We start from the raw sequence: 24546 nt of genomic DNA, 5'->3' as shown, positions 1-24546 counted from the left end.
TCCCCCCCACCCCCCCAGTCTGGGAAGACACTTAAAGCTGTCGCAACACTGGGACACATCACATGTACACTGTCATCAATGTTAGGCTGAAGGTTAGTGCTGCTGATGGCAGCACTGACATCAAACTGGGATATGCTGACATTTAAGTGAACACCTGTGTCTAACCTACAATATGGAACAGAGTGATCTGACTCATTCTTCAGTAATTAACACTAGCGTCTGTATGAAGGCCCATTTAAAACTTAAAAACAGAATAAAATGTAAGGATGAGGATGAGTTTAATAGGGTAAAATTGAAAAGATGTATGCACATTCACTTTTTAACAATGTGCCACTTTATACCCTGAGCCAGAGAGGTGTTTCATAGAGAAGGCTAGTAAACAGGGCTGACAGTGAAAATCCTGGTTTGATTGATCCTAGAAAAGTAAACTAAGTTTAAGCTTGATACAGTGGCAATAGTTCACTTACACAGAACTGCACATTTAAGGCATTATATTTGTCTTCTTAATTTCTTGAGCACAGAAAAACAATTGCCAGCTAAATTAAAAAGAAATCACCAATCTATTAATTATTTATTTGAGCTTACAAAATGCAGGTTCATGCTCGGTTGACTATTTCAATGTGCAAGAAAATGTGCAAGGGTTTGAGAGAGCACAGAGTAAGGAACTTGGAACTTCACAATAAAGCTAACTCAATTTATTTGTTGAAGAAGGCCATGAGATGAGGTTAGCTCTGACAAAAGCTACTCCGCAGACCTAACATCCTGACATTAAGGTTATTATTCTCACTCATAGGGCTAAAATTGAGATGTTTCATAACGCTATCGCCATGAGTTCAATGTCACGCTCAGAAGGATTAGCATAAAGACTAGAAATGGAGGGAAACAACTAGCCAAGCTTTGTCCAAAGTCCAAAAAAAAACATAATCTATAATGCTGAATAGCAAACTAATTTTTTTAACCACAGACAAATCAAAGTTGTATTGTCAGATTAGCAGATTAACTATTCACTTTCAGACAGATAACAGTTACATGCATTTCTGATAAAGACTCATTTGATCAGTTGTAGCACCTGTAAGGCAACCCTATTGTTCAGCCTGGCCTAAGTGTAAAAACTAGCTTCTCCACAACTGGGCTGTCCTGAGGCTTGGATTAATTTAGAACTCCTTTACCAAACTGAAAATGATCACGATTTACCAAAGTAAGCCTGGCTTAACAGCTGCTGCAACTTTATGAAACATCTCTCTGGGTAAAACAGATGGAAGTCTCTGGACTACTTGACAGAGTTGCTGATGATATTCTAAAACCTGAGTTTAAGTTTGTATGACGCTACAAGCTACAGCAGACAACACAAGTCAGTACACTCCTGTGCAATATCAATAAAGTGTCAAATGATTCAAACTTGTATTACTTGACGTTCATTGTATTTCTTCTAGGTTGCACAGTAGGCTATTTGCCCTTTTGTATAAAGTTTCAACAGTTTAGATTTACTCTATTAATCATCATCGTTGTCGTGATGAATTATTCCTCTTCTGCCATAGTTTTATAGACTTGATAACATGATGCAGATATACAGGCTCAAAATTGAGAAAATTCTGCTATTCACAGCTTATTGTATAACCATGTTCATTCAATTTGGCTGATTATAAATCCCAGGTGTGTGCAACTTTCTTTTAGTGATCACAGGTGTACTATCTTTTGTTGAGTTTCTATGTTGAGGCTTATATTTTCAGTCTATAAAATATCTGCTTGCGATTGTTCATTAGAAGAAATGCAATACTGACAGGATAAACAGTTTTGAATCAATTGACATTTACAGTAAATGATATTGAAAAGGGGTGGACTCACTTCTACTGTATACTGTATGTGATCTCTCATTTAAAATGCATTGTGTGTAGTTTCTCATCACAGTGAAAATTGGCAAATAATTTTGGCACTATACAAAGTTTGTGCTTTTTAGCACATTGCACTGTTCTGTAAATATTATCTCACCAAGTGAGGCTTACTATAGTACACAAGTGCAGTATTTATTTGATTCTATTTGGCAGCATACATAAAGTGTCTCCATAAAAAAAATCTCCATAGATGTCATAAATTAATCTTTATCAAGATATTCATAAAATTCTGCAGGGGTGGATCCATAACAACACACACATATAGCACAAACACACTACTCATGCACTGTTGCTCACATAAAAAACACACACATGCTCACGCGGTTTCACATGTGTTTTCGGATGTATAACCACTCTGATTAAAATTATATCGTGTAAATTCTATTAGAAATGTAACATTAACAAATATAGATCTTTTAAAAATGGATCAATCCAAGTATTCAAAGGTGCAATCAATGATATCTTACTGCCTCTTTGCATAATACTGTACATGAACAGGGGTTTGCAGCTGTTGATGAAAACTCTTTAAAACTCTCTTCATGTGCACAACAGTTTCTCTAAAACCTTAACGATCAGCTTTTGGACTTTTGAGATCTGTTTGCAATCTTAAAGGGTAGGGTCACATTTTCTTCAATGCTAGGTGCCCCAATAAACAATGAAACACTTTTTCCTCCTGTTTACGGTACAATAGGAGACGCCCTTCTAATGCACTTCCAGTCTGAAGTGCTGGAGGACCTATCTACTGTCCCCTTAAATGGCTACAACTAACTTTTATGAAACCCCAAATGATCTTGAAGTAGACTTCGGAAGCATTTTTTGCACACAGCAAGGACTGTGAATTGTGTCCCCCTTCACTGTTTGTTAGCATGGAGACAGGGAATTACTACAAAAAGAAAAAACAACTAAAAAAAAAACAGCTCCTCTTGCAGTATTTATGTGGGCACATAGGACATTATTCTAGCTCTGCTTCTTTTATGAATTATAAATCAATGATGCAGAAAATGTGAAAGCATATTTTTGAGTGGGAAACATTGCACTGCACATGGTCTTTTAAGCTTCAAATCCAGATCCCAGCAGAGTGTTTCTTTACAACTATAGTGCTTGTGCCAGGCTAGGTCCAAGTTATACTGTCTAATCTAAAGATATGTAGTGCTGTTTCTCCACTGTAATAACTGCTGGTGAATCATGTTGCGGTCGGTTTAGGAATTTTTTCTCTCTAAGGTTCTGTTTCATGGCAACCACATTTTGGATAGAGTCTAGTTGTGCTTGGGTATATTTGAATTCAGCGTCACCATCCTTTCAGTACTCAGAGCAACTTGGAGTTGGCCAAATGGCAGTAGAAATTATGTTGAAAATTCCAGTTCCTTCTTCAAAAGCACTGGCAGAATAGAGATCTTCCACAGGTCCTTGTAGTAATCATAATAACTGAGACCTACCCCAGGATCTGGGACTCTGGGCAGTCCAGAGCAGACAGAATACTCAGTCTACACTAGGTTGTAGACTTAGTATAACATTGGATTGCAGCAATCAATGGTTTGTGTACCATTGAGTTGTTGTAGTATTTAGGTGTCAATATCTATCGCTCTGATAAACAAATTGAAGTAAAATCAGCTCTACCATAGACACAACTTTTGGGTTTATTCCAGTAAAAAGGTAACCTCCAGTCCCTTTTAGATCAGGTCTGTTATTTTACAGAAATAAAATAATGGAGGCTGAATTGAGGTATATTTTCTACTACTACCTCTGCAAGACTTTGGACTGTAGGATGAATGTGAAACAGACTGACAATAACAAAGAAAACTCCACGCAATGAAAAGGTCGTAACTGGAACTGATATTGTTCAGACTCTTGTTGTAACATTGCTAATTACTGAGCAACTGTGGCCCTTGACGGTCCACAACAACACTGACTGCAACGTGAAACATCATGGAGCACAATAATAATTCAGCATTATTTGAACGTTTCCTATGTCTAAATGTTCCTTGTAAAAACTGTGTTGTAACATATTTAAAGTTAACTTTGCCATAAAGGGATCTGAAATATCAATGGGGTATGGAAATCCACAAAAAAAATCAACCTGTGGTTTAAGGACAAAGCTGAAGGCAAGAAAACCCAAACACTTACAAAGTAATCCGAATACAGGGCTGCTGGAAGGCCTGGCTGTTCCAAGTATAGAAAAAACTATACTGTTGTTTCATTCTTCCAAGGGCCAGTACGTATGTTTCCTGTAGCATCTGAACCAAACAGGCCATCTTCTTGCAGACTCCTGTTTCGCCCAATGGCCCCCCGCCGACCTATAGTGGCATGCCGTGGCAGGGTATTTCTTGGGAAACCTTTATGCTCTACCTCAACACAGAGAGAGTCTTTCTCTTGGTCTGCTGTTTTTGACATGCAACTGTAAATGTCAGGGTCTTGCTGGTATTGCAAGGTGAAGGGATCGGATTTCTCACAACAGCTTGTGCTGGAAGAGTGGTCAGCTGAGCTGTACATGCGCCACTGGCATGTGTGAACCCCATGAGAAGGCAGAAGTAAGCTGTGACAAGATGTGATACTGTCATGCATGTTGTGGGCGTGGCTGTGACAGGAAGCCATTGACTCTTGTACGCTGTGGCAGGACGTCTGGCGTTGCAGGCTGTGGCACGAAGCCAGCTGCTTATCTAATTGAGGGCTGGGACAGGCAAGCTGGAGATCTGGATGTGGGCTGCTGGAAACCAGTGGTGAGCTGTCTAGGTGGTGTGCAGCATGAGGGCTGTCCAGGTGAGAGCTGTGCACACTCCCATCCATACTGGTGGAGGTCATGTGGGAATGGTAGTCCTTGAGTAACGGGCGTGGCCGGTTAAAGGAGCGTGACTTTGTTCTGTCAGTAAGGCAGCTCTGTAGGGGAAGAGTCGGACGAGGGAGCTCATCAGGAAGTGACTGTGGCCGTGGTGAGGGCACTGGCTCAATGAGGGGTGTGACGGGGGATGCGGTGACGGGACTCATCACAGCCAAGCAGCATGGAGCTGTGTGATTCGCTGTTGGGCTCTGGGGAGGTGGTGTCATTTTGTGGAAAGGACTTTGCATAAGGTGAGGAGAAAGCAGCGACTGCTTGCCTGAGAACGGGGGGTTCAGGTGGCAGTGTGGCTGATGGAGCACCTGCCTTCGGCTCTGTCCGTCCCCATTCCCGTCATCTGTCTTGGACTTGGACGGGCAACAAGCCCACCAACGGTGCCACACATCATCACGTTTGGCACAATGCTGGATTAGAAGAAAGAGTCCCAGAGTGACACAAAAAGCCCCATACAGACAGCTGAATATCATGTCCAGAAAATGCCCCAGTGACACCGCCAACGCTCCCAAAGCCCAGGTAGCCAGGAACAGAAACAGGGTGAAGGCTGTTGCCCGGAGCTGAGATTTAAATGAGTGCTCATTGGCCAGTACTGATACACCTGCAGCAAATGGTGGACAGTCCCCAGCCGGCCCTGACGATCCCCCACTCTCAGTGTGGCAGTGGTGGTTTGATTCATTAGATGACAACTGTTGCTGCTCCTCCCTCAGAAGCCGCAGCTCGTATTTCCTCTCTGGGTGGCGCTTTAGCTGGATGTAGGTGCACAAAAAGTACACACACATGACTAAGACCAGAAGACTCACGGGGGCATAGAACCCTCCCAGGCTTGGTTCCCACGCCATCCAGCAACTGAAAAAGACACACAGAGAAATAAACATTTATTTTATTTATTCAACAATGAATAAACACTTAATTACTCAGAAATCATGAATACTTACTATAAAGCATCATCCCTACTGCCATAGTTATCCATACCAAATGCTGCTGTAATTCCAACAATTATGAGTGGAATTCCATCACTTACAAGATAAAATCTGTAAAAAAGTAAAAGGTATTAAATATAAATACTAGCATAGAGATTTTTCAGTAGAGCATTCCAACAAATTATCTCCTATCTGTTGTCTATCCATCAACCTGTCCATCATGTCGGACAAGATTGAAATTTCTGTATTGATTTCTATTTGTTAGGTTTCTATAACTCCTGGATCAATTACAGAGAAATCTTGCACAGATGTCCATAGTGTGTAATGATTTTACTTGTCTCTAGACTTGTCCTCTTGGCTGGTAATGACTAAGAGATACAAACTGGGTCTTGACTAGGGCTGAACAATCAGTCAATTTGAAAGCATTTTTTTTCCAAAATCTCAGAATTGCAATTTGAAACAACACAATCTGCAAATCTCAAAGGCTGCAATTTAAGATGTATGCTACGAACTATGTCTGACCTAAAGTATTGTGTTAGTAGATTCACAAATTCTGTCTTTCTTCAGTAAGAGTCACACTACGAATGCCGTCTCGTATGGTAATGCATCTTTGCATGTTTTAAATCTATTACACAAAGAATGTTGAACTGGAGCATGATAGTTGAATATTATATTGCAAATCAGATTTGTCAGACAATTCTCAGCCTGTCTCCAGCTTTGTACATGAATCTAGTTATTGAGGCTGGCATTAGTCTGCCTCACCTTACTCTCAGTAAGAAGGTTAAAAAGCACCCAAATGAAAGTTTAACTGTTATTTGTGAGAGAAATCTAAATGTTACTTAAAGTTATGATAACTGTGAGTTTTACTAACATGGTATACATAAATAGAAACAATCTGATTCATTGTGACAAGAGGCAGTAAGTATTTTAAGATTTGTTTACTTTCAAATTGTTGCCAGTAAATTGGCTTTGCCTTCAAGGCTCCTCACACTGTCATAGCACACTGAGATTAGTCAGTTGGTGCTGACAAGGTAGGCGAGAAGGGGCAGCATCAAGCAGTCAGTTACGGTTGCTAATGGCTCTTTGCAAGAGTGCAAGAGCACTCGAGGATGAAGTGAATATGAAGCACTTGGCTCAACACATTGACACTGCTGCTTTAGTAAAACGGCAGATGATCTTGTAAAAAAAAAAAAGAAGACAAAGAGCATAAGTATCATAGCTGTAGTCCTTGCAACACAGATTAACATCATTCAGACATCCTTCCACATCCTGATGTTCTTGTTTTACTTGTTCGAAGAGTCAGTGAAGTTATGACTCATTCATACAGTGTGACAAGTGGTCAGTCATAGCAATGGTCAGCCTTGTACTCAAAAACTCCTTACAGCTTACCTGAGGATAGTTGGTTTCTGGCGAGTTTGGGCTGGTGCATTCCTGTCCTGGGCTTGAAGTGGGTCTTTGGACACGTCTTCACAGATGTTTCTAGCAGTAAACGTCAGCCACAGCATGGTAGACAAAGAAGCATAGTGGAGTACAATACCAACCTATCGCAGGTGGAGATGTAAACAGGAATTATTAAAATTGTCTGAATGAGCATGTGAGTAAGTTAGATGGCTAATAATCCATCCATCCATTATCTATACACCAAGTAATCCTCATTAGGGTTGTGGGGGGGCTGGAGTCTATTCCAGCTGACTTAGGGTGAAGGCAGGGGTCACCCTAGACAGGTCACCAGTCTAACAGTCCTAGCTCCATTCCTGTTCACACTTTATACATCAGACTTCAAATCCAGCACTGAGTCCTGCCACATTCAGAAATACTCTGATGACACTGCTATCGTGGCGGGTATCAGAAATGGACATGAAGCCGAATACAGGATCTGATAAGTGCCTTCAGTGACTGGAGTCACAAAAACTGCTTGCTACTCAACGCCTCAAAGACAAAGGAAATGATCATAGATTTCCGCAGATCCAAACCCCTTCTCAGCCAGTGAACACTTGTGATGTGGACATCAAGGTGGTGACATCATATAAATATTTAGGTGTCCACCTGGATAATAAGTTGGACTGGTCTAAAAACATAGACTTCATCTATAAAAAGGGGCAGAGCCAACTCTTTTGCCTCCAAAGACTGATCAATAGACACCTGCAGCAAGATGCTGCACATGTTTTATCACTCTGTGGTGACAAGTGTCCTGTTTTATGCTGCAGTCTGCTGGGGAGGGAGTATAAAAAACAAGGATGCAAGGCATCTGAACAAACTGATTAAAAAAGCTGGCTCTGTGGTTGGAATCAGATTGAACTCATTGGAGGATGAGGTGGAGAGACAGGCACTGAGCAAAATGGAGGCCATTCTGACAAACATGGATCATCCACTTCATATCTGCCTCAGTGAGCAATGAAACATCGGTGGTGGACGGCTCCTATCCCTGCACTGCAGGACAGAAAGATTTAGATAATCTTTCTTACCATCAGCAAATAGACTATTTACTTCTAAAGTAAACAGATGAGACCCCAGACAACTGAATTCCCTTTGGGGATAAATAAAGTTTTGTATTGTGTTGTATCACAGGGCTACATATAGAGACAAACAAGCACACTCACATTCATACCTGCGAACAATTCAGAATCACCAATTACCCTCAGGATGTTTTTGGACTGTGGGAGGAAGCCGGAGAACCCAGAGAAAACCCACACATGCACAGGGAGAACATGCCCAGGACCACAAAATTCACTCCGTCCCATCATGTTTATATCATACTTCGAAATGAATAGTTGCAATGTATGAGGACTGAATAAATGAACAGGATCAGAGTTAGAAATGCATTACAGTTGTGTCCACTGAACCACAAAACACTGTGCTGCTTTACTGCATAATTTTTTTCTATTTTTGCACTAGTGCACTGAACTATACCCATGTTGTGATTATATTTAATTCATGATCACTTTCATTAGAATTAGAAAGAGTGCAGATACAGAGGCCTTAAAGCTGTTAGAGACATACAGTTTTTAATGCTTGAGTGCTGTGTGGTGTTACTGCACAGTCATACGAGGTACTTTGTTTTACAAGTATTCTCTTTCAGCAGAAAGACTGACTCATATTGGATGTAAAACATTTTAGCCAGACAAACAGTTGGGCTCAATGGATTTTCAAAGGTTTCAAGGACATTTGTTTTTCAGGTGCAAATGGACAAAACAGAGCACTCCATTTGCCAAAGCAGTGTTCAAAGTCCCCATCTAATCTAAAATATGATTTGCTTACATGTTATTTCATTCTGTGTTCTTGGGTCTGTACAGAGTATGAAACTAGGAGGCTAAATCCAACCATTTTAATATTTAAGATCAACAATGAGTAGCAGAGTTCCCCTGTGACTAGTCACATTTTTATTCCAGATTTTATTACATCATTCTAACCAGTCAGTGGTAATAGATCTCTATCATTCAGTTTGGATCAGTCAAAATGATAGTTGCAGATATCTCAGATCTCAAATCCTAGAATGACTGATGATAGGAATATCTGAAATGTTCTTTTAGACAAGGAAGGACTCAATTAAAGATACCTGCAATACATACCCAGTCCAGCTAATAAATGTAGAAACAGCTTGCCATAGAAGGTTGTTGTACAGCTTCTAAAGCTTAAAACTCATTTTTGGATGTAAACACAGAAGCAATATTTGTGACATCACAAATATTTTGGAAGCCAGTCCTTTATAATTTGAACAATATTGTTTTAAAAAATTGTGCTTTAAAGAATTTTTTTTTTAGTTTTGGTGAAAAAACCCATGAAAAACTATTTAGTAGAGCTGTGCATGTCCTATAGAAGTCTTAAAACATGACTGGGGGACCTTTAGCTCTTATCTGCCTTTGACCCCAGACCGGCTGGAGCTCCCTTACCAACACTTCATTAATGGCAATTATTCTGTGCAGAACACAAAAAAGTGCTGTGAAAAATCACCACTGTAAAAAGTAAGAAATGAAAACACTTACAATCTGACACACAAATGGTAAGTTGATCTGATTGATGCCACCAGCAAAAACTCCAAATGTCAGTCCAGTATGGAAGAGGAAGTTGAGGAGTGTGTGCCAGCCATTCCTGCTGATCCGAATCACACTGCAAACAATGAATAGAGCTTCATGTAAAACAGAGATGGACAAGCCTTTACCTTCTCGTTGTCACCTGCTGGTCAAACACAGCAAACCAGAGGGCTGTAGAAATTAACACAGATATCACACTGTGGATTAAAGGATAAATACAACATTTAAAGTAGAGTGAGTCACTGAAACGAGCAACACATAAACCCCTCAGCTATAAAATATGTTGGTAAGACTCCAAGGCATATGAACACAACAGTTATTCAAATACTAATGTCATATACACTCACCGGCCACTTTATTAGGAACACCTGTCAGCTAAGAACAGGAAACTCAAAACTACAATTCTCACAAACTCACCAAAATTGGACAACAGAAGATTGGAAAAATGTTGCCCGGTCTGATGAGTCTCAGTTTCAGCTGCTACATTCAGATAGTAGGGTCAGAATTTGTCATAAGCAACTGAAAGCATTGATCCATCCTGCCTTGTATCAATGATTGAGGCTGGTGGTGGTGATGTAATGGTGTGGGGGATATTTTCTTGACACTTTGGGCCCTTTGCATTGTTTAAATGCCACAGTCTACCTGAGTACTGTTGCTAGCCATGTCGTCCCGTTATGACCACAGTGTACCTCTCTTCTGATGGCTACTTCCAGCAGGACAATGCACCATGTCACAAAGCTCAAATCATCTCAAACTGGTTTCTTGAACGTGACAATGAGTTCACTATACTCCATTGGCCTCCACCAATAGAGCACCTTTAGGATGTGATGGAATGGGAGATTGGCATCATGGATGTGCAGCTGACAAATCTGCAGCAACTGATTAATGCCATCATGTCAATATGGACCAAAATCTCTGAGGAATGTTTCCAACATCTTGTTGAAAGTATGCCACCAAGAATTAAGGCAGATCTGAAGGCAAAAGGGGCTCCAACCTTTTAATAGCAAGGTGTACCTAATAAAGTGACCAGCGAGTGTATAACTAATTATTATGCATTCTATGCTTTCAGAAAACGTTGTATTTTAAATAAAATATAAGCCAAATAATTTGACAGCGCAGCACAGGATTAAACTCTACTTGAATAACAAGTGTTTACAGAATATACTCAGATTGTTCAAGTGCTTCTTAATAAAAAATCTTTATTGAAAGAACTGTTGCTATTTATCAGATTATTGATGAGATCACAATCAACAACCTTCATTCCATTATACAATGAAATTTTGAGGTCAACTGAAGCAGCCAGGTTCATACTGCAAGATAAGGTCAGCCACTGTAGCACATGAGGTAATGAGAGTATATAGTGCTTTTCCACGAGCGCCTACTTGGCTCGACTCCGCTTTACTCTACTCGGTTTGAGAGGTTTTCCATTAGGACGGAGTACTTGGTACCAGGTACTATTTTAGTACCTACTTGGCCGGGGTTCCAAGCGAGCTGAGTTGAGCCGAAAATGTTACGTCTAGAGAGTGCAGGCCACTGATTGGATAGGGAGTGACGACATACGAGAGTGACTCCTTCATGAAAACCAAACCTGCCATTTAAAAAAAAAAAAAACTGCCACTAGCGATGGTGCACTTTGTTCGTCATGGAACTTGGCAAAATGAAAATATGACAACCAGACCTGTACCATGGGCGAATGAAGACTTTTCTGTCTTTGGAGGTGAACCAAAGAATACAGAGGGAGCTGGACGGTGCACACAAATGACATTACAGGACTTCTGGGCCGCCATGCTATGACGAATCCACCCACGATGAGATGGTACTCAATTGTAATGGAAATCGACCTGAACCAAGTCGAGCCGAGTACGTGCTAGTGGAAAAGCGCCTTTAAATTCTTGCTCTGACACATGACAGACTCTGCATTGGTCCCCAGCCAGTCATAACCCACCCTTTTCACAACCTGTGTGACGGCATCAGGAAGGAGGTGTCAGAGACCAACTACCCAAAAGAACATTGTAAACATTAGAGCCTTAAGTGGTATGTAGTGTGTATAATACTGGCCGTTTTGCATTTGGAAGGAAAAAAAAAGGAGAACCAACTGTGGAGCCATGTGTGGTTTACATGAAGGGTACAGTATGGACAGAGAAGGACATTCCTCCTTCAACATGCTTTTCACTTTGCTATGTTGTACACAGAAGAGACTGAAGAGTCCTAGAAACATTGTTGAAATTGTCCCACAATGCAAGCAAAGGTGCAAAAAAAATCTAAATAAATCTGACAAGCTTGTCGGGGCATCAGGAGGCATCCAAGAGGTGGCTTTGGGCATCATCAGCTATAATACACCACATGAAATAACTGTCAAACCCTTAAATATGTAGGAGAACAAGAGTTTTATATGCACACAGATGAATGACAAACCAAAGGAAAAACAGAAATGCAAATGCTGCCACACAGGTGCACTACATGGTACAACCAAACAACAAGCTTTCAGTCTTGCTCTGTGGTGTTTCTCATTCATTCTTATTTTCTCATACATTTTTGGGGTCCTGACTGTTACATCTATATTTGCTGATGCACTAGTTTTGTTAATGATTTTGTGCTTTCTACGGTGTTGGAAAATAATTATTAGACCATTATTTCACTTCGGCTAGCGATGGCTCTCTCACTGTGATCCTCTTCAAGAACCATCAAGATGACTGTCTTTTAATCATGTTGAGTGAGAGTTTAGTTTGAATTATCTGCTAATTTTACATGTACAGCTTTTGCACAAAATAATGGTGACTCAAAAATGTTTTCAGCCATCTACTGTGAATTTTGAAATGTTTACAAAGTCAGTACATTTATATTTTATTGCATGTACTGAGTTATCGCAAGACAGTTTTTATGTCTTTTAGAAGATGATGTAAATATTTAACCACTATGATAAAATTTCAACCAAATTGCTAATGTTGAAGGCCCAGCAGGTGGTCTAAAAATTGTTTCCAAAGCTTTATTAGATGGTAAGTGATCAGCCAGTTCTTGTACTCAATGTTGGATGAACCTTCACGAGAAGTTCAAATCATGACTGCTTTCAAGCCTCTGCACACTCATCCATGTGTCATTGTTGGACTGTTTTAGAAAGTTACAAAATTCTATAAATCCTAGACAATAAGAAAACATCTTGAAGCCTATTGAGGCCTTTATGGCAACCAAGAACTCTTTGAGCACGCATATATGCATGTGAATATTGCATTCGGATTACAATGTGAAACTATTCTTTAACAGGATCTCACCTGTGGTGGACAAAGTAAGTCATGATGGAGACGAGCAGACAGAGCAGCATGACTGCAGTGCAGGCATACACCACTGGATGCAGGTAACCCCCAGGGTATGGAGGAAAGGACAGCACTCTCTTCAGATCCTAGAAAATGATAGAACTTCACAATTATTGCTCTGTCAAGGAAAATTATGCAAAAAATAAATTTATTTGTTTTTACACATTTGGAAACAATACATACTGAGCAAAGAATTAATTTTTTTACACAGAATAAAAACTAAACAAGAAAAGCACTCAGAGAGCGCAGTACTCTGCCAAGGCTGCTCAGTCTTTGCACCATTCCCGACGGATAAAATCTTTAATAAAAAATGACCTTGCGTTGAGCACCAGCGTGTGTTATGCATGTGTACGTTATGTACTGATACTGAATCGCGTGACCTAAATATGTAGCAGGCGGTGGGAATTGATGGGACTTGGAAACACCCCCACAATTTCATCAATTGTTCCTTGTATCATTTCCAACAGATACGTTCTGGTGGCTTAGTAGTAGGATTGCAATCATGTGATTGTCAGCGGGCAGCTTATGTAGTGTTCATTTGTTGTCATAGTTACAGTGACGCCGTGACGCTATCTTGCAATGATACAGAAATCTTTAACAAATCTGTGGATCCAGACTATCACTGCCAAAATCTAATGAGGTGGTCCTTGTGTCATTTCTGACCTTCCCTGAATATTTCATTCAAATCCACTGTTCCGTTTTTGAGTAATGAGACAGATGGATTCACAGAAGGACAAACGTACGTCGATCATCACATAACTCCGCAAAGGAACGCGGCGGAGTTACAATAGGTGGCAAACAAACTGATGACTGTTTAAACATCAACGGTGCTTCTTCAACCTGCACACAGCTACAAAAAAAAACAAACTTTTTCACGGCAGTTTGAACTGAATAGCAATGAAAGCACAAGGTAAACAAATCATAAACCAGGTATCTCCACAACCTTTGCAAGTAAGCTGCCATGTACAACACCAGGACCATGGAACTAGCTCATCTAAACAGAATGCAGTTGCTGTCAACATTATTAATTACACCTGAGCCTTTCCTCCAGTGACAAGCCAAAATGTCTGCTGTGGAAACAGTGTTGTCATACTTTGTAGCTGCTGATCAGTACAACAGCTTCCTCCACCCCCAAATATATCTCACATTGAGCAGTTGAATTGGATGCCATACCTGCTGTATTGCAATTAACAAGAGGAATTGTGTATTCAGTAACACACTGTCTCTGTTAGTACATTAATGGCTTTTGGAGGAAATAGATTAATAGATCACATAGTCGCAACAAGAAAAGTTGAGAAAAAATATGAAAATTTTTTATAAAATTATCCCATTATCAAGTGCTGTGGGTGTGGAAGTGACATTAAATTGCTAATCTGGCCCACTAGCAGCATGGAATGACATCTCATGGGCACTCCCGCTGCCAAATGTCGGTTACCAGTTAACCGCAAATTCTATGTGTCATGTTGGCCTGATCATAGCAGTAGATCTGGGTCAAAATGGGACAGAATAATTTTGCCTTTGTTTTATCCTTGCATTAGATTAGATTATACAAACTGAAGTACGTTTGGACAGTGAGGCAAACGCTTAGCTTGGCAAACAAAAGTGAACAAACAACCTAACAAAGGATGACTAGAATTTTTTTTTAAGTATGCATAGTCATTTGAATCAGCCAAGTGACTTCCACTGCGAGAAATTGATCTTGATATACATCGATCGCAACAGTTTTGTTGTTAGTTTTTGTTGACTAAATCTGACTAAATCTAATACTAATAATCTAATTTAATAATTGTATAAAGTGAAAAATAGAAAAGTCTTTAGATACACAAAAAGGGATAAAAGCAAAAAATCTGATTCATGAACTCTGTAGATGTTGATCGGCAGGGTTTTTAACAAAGCCAGACTGCTGCGCCCTGTTTGTCTTCTGAAAACTCCAGCTGCAATCACAGACATGATACCAATCTTCTAACACCACTCTGAGTAGAAAGCATTAGCTCCAATAAATAAAAATCAGCTGTGCTCCCACCTGCTGTCTCTCCTGATCCCAGACATGCCACTGAAACTGCAAGACTGCCTGTATAAGATAGTAAAAAATGTTGTGTGCATACAAAAAGTGCTGCAGCCAGCAACGCTGCCATGAACCATCAGCAGCTTCAGTCATGGATAGAATGAGTACATAAAGCCTGGAGACTTGCTGTCAGAGGTTGGAATGTGCTGCATGTTTCCAAAACCCTGCACAATTACTCAAGCCCCTTTCAGAACGCATTCACATTGCATTAACAAAATCTCACAGAAACATACACTGAGTGCTCTTTACATTATAACTAAAGTATGAGTGAGAGTGCTGCCTTTGGATTTTAAGTCAAAAATACAAAATACAAAAATCATTCTTCTAACAGCACCTCCTGCTGTCTTAATTTAAAAAAAAAATGGTAAATGGTCCACACTTACATCACCTGCTGCATAAACCCTTTTCTTGGTTTTGTTTATTTACACTTGTCAATTCATTGAAGCAGTTTGCATTTAGGTTTGATTAAATGGTCTGTTTTTATTTTTATCTTGTCTTAATTTTAATTTCTTAGTTAAGTCATGGGCAGTTCTGTGAACTTAACAGTCCATTTCAACTAAACTAATATGACCTGTTGTGCAAAATGTGCCTGGTTTGAAGAGCTTTGAGATATAGCTGCCACCAGAGACAGCATGATAAGCTGCTTTCAGTGACAGTTAGTGGACAGGGGATGGAATTCAAGACAAACTGTTATCAAAGTTCACACTGTTGTCATTATTATGAAAAGAATAATAAAATTACAGAAAATGAAATCTCTGGGGTGTTTTAATTCATACAGTTCATGCTGGAATGCCTGCTAATGCGCCAGTCAAGTCTCTCTAAAAGCTGAATTTCATGAGTTGACTGACCTCCAGCATTTCCTTCATTCAGCTCATTTCAAGTAAAAACAACTTAGTAGAATCGCTTTGAGATTAATCAGCTTTACATATCTATATCACATGAATTAGAAAAGATTTGTTGATTTCGCTTAATCCATACATGCTGTACAGTTTGACTAGAGAAAAAAAAATTATGTAAATGTATGATGATATAGAGCCCTGCGACAGACTGGCGACTTGTCCAGGGTGTTCCCTGCCTTCACCCCAAGTCAGCTGGGATACACTCCAGCCCGACCGTGACCCTAATGAAGATTAAGCGGTGTGTAGATAATGGATGGATGGATGGATGGATGGATGGATGGATGATGATATAGCAAAAATATGACATGTTATTATTATACTGACTGAATTATTTTTGCTTTACCATACTTTAAATCAAGAGGATAAAATATACACACAACAAATCTCATTATATTGTTGTCGATTGCTAAATGGCTACACAGATCAGTAAAGAAAATGATCAGCAATTTATAAATGTATGTACAATTTATCATCGCTACTAGTTACTGAGGGGCTAAGGCAGGACTCCCTGCCTCTGGCCGGGCTCTGGTAGCTATTTCCATTTCAGCAAAATTCCTGAATTTGCACTCCTCATTATTTTCAATTAGCAAAAACCGCAAGACTTGCAGATATGTTTTCAGTTTCTCATTTACAGCTGATCAATTATATAGCTGTAACTAATGCCAATTGTGCAACATGTCCTCTGAAAGTTCCATGGAGAAGCTTCTGCAGGGAAAAGATAAGCTGAGTGCAGCATCATCAGTACAACAGACTGCTATGTTTGTACATATTAGATCAATATTTGAATTTAAATATATGAAATACTAAATGTTCAATGTGAGACACTGAAAGAATGCAAGTTCTAAATAGTTTAGTCTCATCCACAGCAACTGATCACAGATCAGAGGTGAACCTTTGAGTTGTAGGTAGTTTGTGTTTGTTTTGCTTTTTGATTGAATGAAATGCCATGGAAGGCCAACTATATCCCTGCCTGTCTGAATCTAAACCAAGCCCTCTTACATTGCCCTGAATTTAAGCAGAGAAAGTCATTGTCCTACTCCCTATAGTAGTTGCAGTGTTGCCTCACTGCACTGACATCACTAACTTAAAATAACCTGGTGCTCACAATTAAAAGTGTAAAAACTCTTGAAATATGAACTCAAACCAAAGTATATTAAAAGACACTGGAAGAGGAGCTATAGCTGTATATTCACCTTCCAAACAAGAACTATTGCTTATTAACAGTCAAACTTCACTTGTCTCAGCAAAATGAGTGATACAGTACTATCTACTGGTCTGACAGGATGTTAATCCAGTAGACAGTCAGCGCCACTGTGACCGGGCCATTGTAAAAGCATTCCTCCCAATTCTCCTGCTGATAAAGTAGGACTAAGAACTAAGGATCCATCCATTCATCCATTTTCTTTTGCTTATCCAGGGTTAGATCACACTGGCAGCAGCTAAACAGAGTACTCCAAGTGTCCCTCTTTGCAAGTATGGTTTTCCAGTCCGTCCTGGGAGATCCCATGAAATTCTCAGACCCCTTGAGATATGTAATCCCTCCAGTGAGTTCTCGGTTTGCCATAGGGTCTCCTTTCAGGTGGAAAAGCTCCCCAGAAGAAGGTGCCAAGTAGGCATCTTAATCAGATGCTTAGACCACTTCTGCTGGCTCCGTTTCATGCAAAGAGGCAATGACTCTACTCCCAGCTCCAGATTAGCTTCCTCTTCATCAAGACAGTCCAGTAAAACTCAGGATTGAGGAACATGACAAAAAGTTGGGTGTCCCGGTAGCTCAACTGGTTGAGCAGGCAACCCATAATCAGGCACTATAGTCCCTGACTTGGTGGTCATGGGTTTGAGTCCAGCCCATGGACATTTGCTGCAGGTCCTCCCTCTGCTCTTCTACCCACTTTCCTGTCTCTCTCCACTGTCCTATATAATAAAGCCTAAAAGGTCAAAAAAAAACCTTGGAAAACAAAAAGTTCAAGTTGCTGACAGACCAATTGATCTTTTATACTGACTGGTTAAAGCCGTAGAAGTGCTCCAACTATGACTCACCAAACATTTCTATTGGTAAATGAATAGGACTTTTACGGCAAACAGCAGTAAATCTGGAGAATGGGACATTCTCCTGATTAAAGTCTAGCACTGAAACACCACACTGTATCTCTGCAAGTGACACAAAGTCTGATTGAATGGATTTGGATGCACTTGCCTCTCTCTTATGCACCTGCCTCATGTTATAGATGTGTTAAGACTTTCTACGCTTTTAAAAACATCAAAAGTGCTACAAATAGTTGCTCAGATCAGTGAGAAATCTCTTGTTTTGTCAAAGAGGAGTCTGGAGTCCTCATGATATTTGATAGTTATGTGCGAGGGGTGATCAAAAAGTACGGGGCAGTTTGTGGTTGCGTATGCATAGAGCAGATCACCGAGAAGCAGTTATTATCAGGAGACCAGACAATGAGCACTTGACAGCAGGAGTTACTGGCAGGTGCATTTCTGCAATTTCTCCACAGATCTTGTTGTTGTCTTCAACATTCGAGTGATTGTGCACCATGAGTTAGCCCCCAAGAATTAGTTACCCAGAATGCAGAGTTCTATTTAACATCCCAATGTGTCTGAAGGAAAACATTCGGTGCAAACGGCATAAACTGTGAAACAATGGCACATGGGTGCTCCAGTGTGCTGTGAGGGCTTTTAGGACAGAGATCTACATCCACCCTACTCCCTAGATTTGGCTCCTGTGACTTCTATCTCTTTCACAAAATGAAATTCAATTAAAGAGGCCCTATTTTGACATATTTAGGAGATGTAGCATTCATCACTGATGACGCTTGATATGTTTACATAACAGGATCTGAAGCATTGCTGAAGTGCTGGGAGCAATGTATCACTATACTATTAGACTACTTCAACGGGGATGCCAAATTTCAATCAAGTATGTTTTTCTTTTTCTATTTTTATGGGCATTCTCTGAACTTTTTGATTATCTCTCATACAGGCAGGTAAACAAGCCTTTTTGCAACATTGCCTTTCTAACTAAACCGCTTTATTTGGTGGTAAAATTGTTGGTAATAAAGGTCAAACTTTAACCAGGAGGCAGGTCTGTAAGCTGTGGTTAATGCAATGAGCCTTCAATTACAGCCTTTCTATCGGTCTTTGTGCTCATGCTTGTGGCTCTGTCTTAGTGCTGTTGCTTTGAAGACAATGATATCTTAACAATGTAGCCACTGACAGACCCATGAAACTAAATTACAAGGTAAACATTATAATAAACGTAATACTTCTACTACATTATAATAAATTGTAATTTTCCTTAAAACAAATCGACGTTTTCCTTTGATCAAGACATTTTAGACTAATTTAGTCTTTTGAATGATTGCAATAAGTGTACCAATAGATATGTTTTATGCAACAAGAATCACAGCACTTGCATTAATAGTATTTAACCAAGCTCAGATGACTTGGCTGTGGAGGCAGGAATGTGGAGGAGGCTTCGAGAAAATGACTCATACACTGTACAGTAAGTGATGTGCATGTCCTGGACAGGTCTTGCATTCCCTCTGTGTTAAAAGGCAAAACGTGCCTCAACTAACAGTTATTCCTTCTCGATTTCTTTATTCTTTTAGTGAAACACATTCCTGCATGTGCATAATTCAAGCTGAGGATTCCTGTGGAGGCAAAAATCAAGAGCTAATTTGGTTCCATCTTTATGACAGTGTCAACTCGCTTTTCCTTTGTGTTCCAATGCCGTGTATTGTAGAGACACTGTCATGTCATCTTCCTCACATCTCTCTCTCTCTGGGACAGCATGCTCTCTCATTACGCTCCACTGAACAACCATCTATTAGACAGAGCATGACTGATTAAATCCTTTGCAGATCCCATAAAATGAAAAAACAAAGATGCGCACACACTCAGTGTGCAACATTCCCCTTGTGTCGGATGGCTGATCACTCGTGCCACAATGTAAGACTTTCTAATTGGGCTTCTTTTTTATGCCTGTACTTTTATGCATAAACATGACCTTGTAAGGCATCATAGCCTTTTACCTAGTCTTTTGGGGGCTGCAGATGAAAATTCTAAGATACAAAATGATATCAAATGCAGAAACATTCATTTGTTGTAATAATCCATACAAATTAAAAATGTTTTCCTTCCTTCCTTTTGTTTACATTTCTGTTAGATGTACAAGCTAAATTCAGCATTCATGAGGTTCTTTGATCCTGAGTGTACATCAAACACACTTCATTAGTATTAGGGATGTCCCGAGTTAATCTCCTGGACTATTATCATCTGCTGCAAAGCCTGATTCATTTCTGCATGTTTCTACACAACCTTCTGAACTAGAGGTATTCATGGGACCTATCTACTGGCACCCATTAGACACCTGATGTTCATTATCCAATTACTGATCTGCAGAGTATAAAATCAGTTCAACTCTCCATCCTCTGCCAGATCGCTCTGCCTGCTCATGTGGTAGCATCGTCAACTCTGGTCCAAGTTTGCACTTCTCTGTCTGCTTGCTTGTCTACACCGTGTCCCAGAAGTTCATTCTCCCCACTGGACAACATGTTTGATTGTTTGTCACCAAAATGGGTTACACCTGGTCAGGTACTGCTTAGTTGTTTGTCTGGTCAAACTGTCAGGTCCCAGTACATACATTTCTTGCTTGACCAAAATGCATTACACTCACAACCAAACTTTGGAAGTGTTGTTACCATGGCCAAGAGTAAGGGTGGAAAAGCTACTTTTTTAGAGTCTGAGATTCATGCATAATCCACTGCCCTTCAAAATGCAGGAAAGCTAAGCAGGAGGTAGCTCAAGCCCTTGGCAAAAGTATCCGCAGGGTGCAGAAGTGACTTGCCTCGCTCAGGACGTCCATCTGGCCTAACTATAAGAGCCAAGGATCTGATGAGAAAGGCCAAGAGTAAAAGACACCAGTTATGCCAGCAACTCAGTCAGAAGCTGAAAAACCTTGGAAGATGTTTCTAAGAACACTATGCATCGTTATTTAACTGAAACACTGGGGCTGAAAGCTTTAAGAGGCAACGTACCCTGCGACTCACCAAACTGCAAAAGGAGAAGAGTCTGGCTTTCGCAAAGAAATACATAACTCTGACTCTAAAAGACTGGGAGAACTGGATTTTCTCCGATGAATGCCCTCTCTACTTATTTCCAACACCCAACAGCCAAAAATGACTTTATCTATACAGATGATCGTGAAAAAGTAACATCTTCTGAGCAAGTGAAATTCAGTGCAAGTTATTGAATAAATTGATTATATTGCATATTCAGTCTTTGAGCTTTTTTGGTCAGGGGAGAATGAACTTTTGGGATGCGGTGTAGTCTAATCTTGCTAACTCCTGCCTCAGGTTCTAACTCCAAGTCACCAGTCAACCAGACCTCTGCGGAATCTGCATGCCAGGGAATCAACCTACAGCTGTCGACCTTAAAGCTCAGCTCCCTCAGTCAAGCCACATGCCACGTTCCACACCATGCTAAGCACTTCTTGCCTGCCAGTCTCAGACATTCAACTAATCAACCTACCCAGAAGTTCACCTGGATTGTATTTGAATTGCTGAACACGTGCCTGATGCCACATTCCTCTCAGAAGAGCCTCTCCAAGCCTTCCTCACCCTTTATATAGAAAAAACTAACCATTTAATATTGCTGTCTATGTCCTGCATTTTCCTAGTTTACCACACCAAATTTTTGCACCTGCTCTGTAACGGACCAGTGAAGAACTAACCCAACTTGCATAAATTGATTTTGAGAAAAAAACAGTACCTGATTGGCAAAAGAAATTAGAATAATGAAATCCAATGTGAAATGGGGCCAAATTAAACAGCAAGAACTTCAGCAGCATGATGCTGGGACCTGACTGGATCCTAACCATCCAGTGGGATACAAAACAAGTTGCTCAATAACCAAACCTATGACCGTTTCAAAATTATTAGCTTTTATAAGTTTCAAATATGTGAAATTTGCAGTGCTACTGTTTTGTAATTGACAAAAATGTCCTGCAACAACCTTTCTATGAATATTCCAACTGAGTGGACAACCAACCATTTTAACTCAACTAAACGTTTGGGATCCCTTCGGGTCAGGGAACCCAACCTTGTCAGGGTCACCATGTGGGTCTAAAGACGTCTATTCCTAATGTGAAGCTTTGCTAGCAAGATGCCAGTGATGGAGCAAAGAAATACCAACGGTTTCCGTTCACTTGGTGCTTGGTAAGCAGAGATGCCGGGGGTACAAACAAAATGTTTTTCTATTTCTCTGGTATTTTGTAGTTTGCCCACTGCTCTGAGAGGCTGCTGGTGGGTAAAACAGTATCAGCAATCACTAATGCAGTGCTAGGAGGGTCCTGTGCATGGTCCAATTAGTATCCTGAGAAGCCCCAGAGGCCCCTAATGACCTCTGTCATACACAACAGCTTCATGATGTCCTCTGACACACAGAATCCAACTAGTACTCTTGTGTTGAAATGATTATCAATTAGTTAACTGAGAGAACATTCACTAAGAATTGATTCATAAAAACATTCAAGGAAAATTCTGTGGGAGCAGTTTTTCCTATATTTTAATTACTTGGAAACAGAAAAATGCAAACAATTTAAATTAAACCAAACTTTGCAAAAAGTGACCTCTGAATAGAAACAAAAACAAAAGATGTGCCACAAGATGGAATGGAGAATGAAGAAGCCATCATAGCTGATGTTGCAATGCTGTATTGCAAATTTCTGACAGATTTGTGATTAATCGAATTATGTAGACTGAATTAGCATGGGTAGCCTGTTTTGCGCTGTTAGTATTCCATCTTTGATCCTGTGTCCGGACAGACAAGAAAAAGTAATGACCTGTTTTCAGTTTTAACAGTGTAGACTTCAAAAACCTGCAGTTGAGATTAAAAAACTTCTCATTGGAGTTCCCTTTCACTCATCCACGTGTTTTGTTAGGTGTTACTTCTTGTGGATGTATAAGTCACTGTGCAAAATGATGTATGAATAAAGCTTGAGAAAGGGAGACTGTTTCCAGATTCCTATGCTGAGAGTAGAAAGTTTCTCTGAGCTCACCTGAAATCTGAGTTTTAGGTCACCCTGCAGCAGGATATGTGACATCACAACTGGTATGATGTGGATCCTGCAGGCCTGCATTGCACAAACTCTGAGAATGGGCTTTCAGTGATGCACCCAGTAGTCAAGGTGGAAAATATGTGCATATCAATGAATTCATATTGAGAGAGTCTAACAAGCTGGTTGAACTTTTTATGGGAAAAGTCTATCTGACACAAATTATTACTGAAAGCAAAGTATTTTTTTATACTAGGGCTTTCTTTGTTGATTCATTTGTGGATTATTTTCTAGATTACTGTATCAGTTTGGTCTTTAAAATGTCAGAAAATGGTGAAAAATGTGCTGTGAGTGTTAAGCTAACAAACATCTTGTTTTGTGCACAAGATATCCAGTTTGCTGTCTTAGAGGAGGAAAGAAACCAGAAAAAAAAACCACTTTGAATGTGCAATGACAGAAATGAGAGTCGTTTTTACTATTGGTGTACTGGCTAATTTAATAGCTGACAACTAATTGATGGTTCAGTTAATCATTTTCTACATTAATGACCATATCTAGAGGGGATCTTGACAAGAATATCCATACTGTACATGTTGGAGCCACTTACACTGTAAGCTGAATTTGGCATGACTGGATTTACTACAAAAAGCAGAAACAGTAACTTACCATCAGTCCTGGTGGAGTTGGTCAAGTTGAGAAGCTGTGGTGTCTCCCGGAGGCCCCTGGCGCCCTCCCTGCGCTACCATGCGCCCTCCGGCTCCATGCAGGAGGACCAGTGTCTCGGCAGAGATGTGGGGCCCCGCTGGTGTTCTGTCTCAGCAGGATGGTGGATCACTGGTCGGGGCTCTTCCTCCAGCTCTGCGGCTCCAGGAGCGGCGCTGACCGGCAGCCTCGGCCTCCCGGTCCCGACTCCATCCACACGGCAGCGCTGGTCAGGGAGAGCGCAGGAGAGAAGTCATCCACAGTCCAGCTCCTCACGGCGCGGCGGGACGCGTCAGTGTGGGCGGTGGGAGAGATGATCGCAAAACATGAGCGCCCTTTTAAAATATTGATGCAGCCTCCAAGAGGGGCGCTAAAGAAGAAAACGTGTGCTCACCGCAACATGTCAGAGGAGGATAAAAACGTGGCTATTTAAAGGATGAGACTGTGATTGTAGATGGGGAAGGTGGACAATTACTCAGTGGTTTCTCTGAATAGGCTCTGGTGATACAACGTGAAATAACGCAGGCTGCAAAGACGAGGTAGAAACAAATGTGCGGTGTTTGAAAAGAAGGAGGTCTGCTTTACCTGCGCTGTTGTCCTCTGAGCCGAGCCGAACCGATCCAGACCCTCCTCAATCCAGGTCAGTGGACATGAAGGCTCCGCTCCATTTGTCCGTAACGATGTGCCGCATGTGACGTGAGAGCCGGGGCGGGGACAACCGGGGAAGTAAAGTGAGGGAAGAGAGGAGGAGGAGGAGGACGAAGAAAAAGAGGAGAAGAGGAAGAGTGGAAGAAGAAGGAAGAGGTGAAGAAAAAAAGGAGGAGAGTACGAAGAAGAGA

The 24546-nt window shown here is 40.6% G+C and overlaps 1 protein-coding gene across 5 annotated transcripts; it reads right to left on the bottom strand.

Annotated features, from left to right (window-relative positions):
* Window positions 1-24546, bottom strand: adgra1a (adhesion G protein-coupled receptor A1a). Of its 5 annotated transcripts, none has more exons than XM_035950020.2 (7): window positions 24293-24546; window positions 23672-24077; window positions 12943-13070; window positions 9626-9749; window positions 7032-7183; window positions 5658-5753; window positions 1-5568 (listed from the first exon to the last, which is right to left on the bottom strand). In XM_035950020.2, the coding sequence occupies exons 2-7, from the start codon at window positions 23672-23674 to the stop codon at window positions 4074-4076; spliced, it is 1998 nt and encodes a 665-aa protein (XP_035805913.1). In that variant the 5' UTR covers window positions 23675-24077; window positions 24293-24546; the 3' UTR covers window positions 1-4073. The 5 variants fall into 5 exon arrangements, with proteins under 5 accessions (XP_035805913.1, XP_035805914.1, XP_035805915.1 ...); XM_035950021.2 differs by having other exon boundaries at window positions 23672-23978; XM_035950022.2 differs by having other exon boundaries at window positions 23672-23975.

This window comes from Amphiprion ocellaris, chromosome 18 (genome assembly GCF_022539595.1).
Source record: "Amphiprion ocellaris isolate individual 3 ecotype Okinawa chromosome 18, ASM2253959v1, whole genome shotgun sequence".
Taxonomy (NCBI): domain Eukaryota; kingdom Metazoa; phylum Chordata; class Actinopteri; family Pomacentridae; genus Amphiprion; species Amphiprion ocellaris.
Note: the sequence above shows the minus strand (reverse complement) of the source record. Positions and strands in the feature narration are given on the sequence as shown.

Coding starts and splice junctions, on each gene's coding strand:
- adgra1a (XM_055004823.1), bottom strand. Junction 7,184..9,625: donor TACCATTTGTGTGTCAGATT/GTAAGTGTTTTC, acceptor CACCTGCGATAG/GTTGGTATTGTACTCCACTA. Junction 5,569..5,657: donor AGTAGGGATGATGCTTTATA/GTAAGTATTCAT, acceptor TGTCTTTTTCAG/TTGCTGGATGGCGTGGGAAC.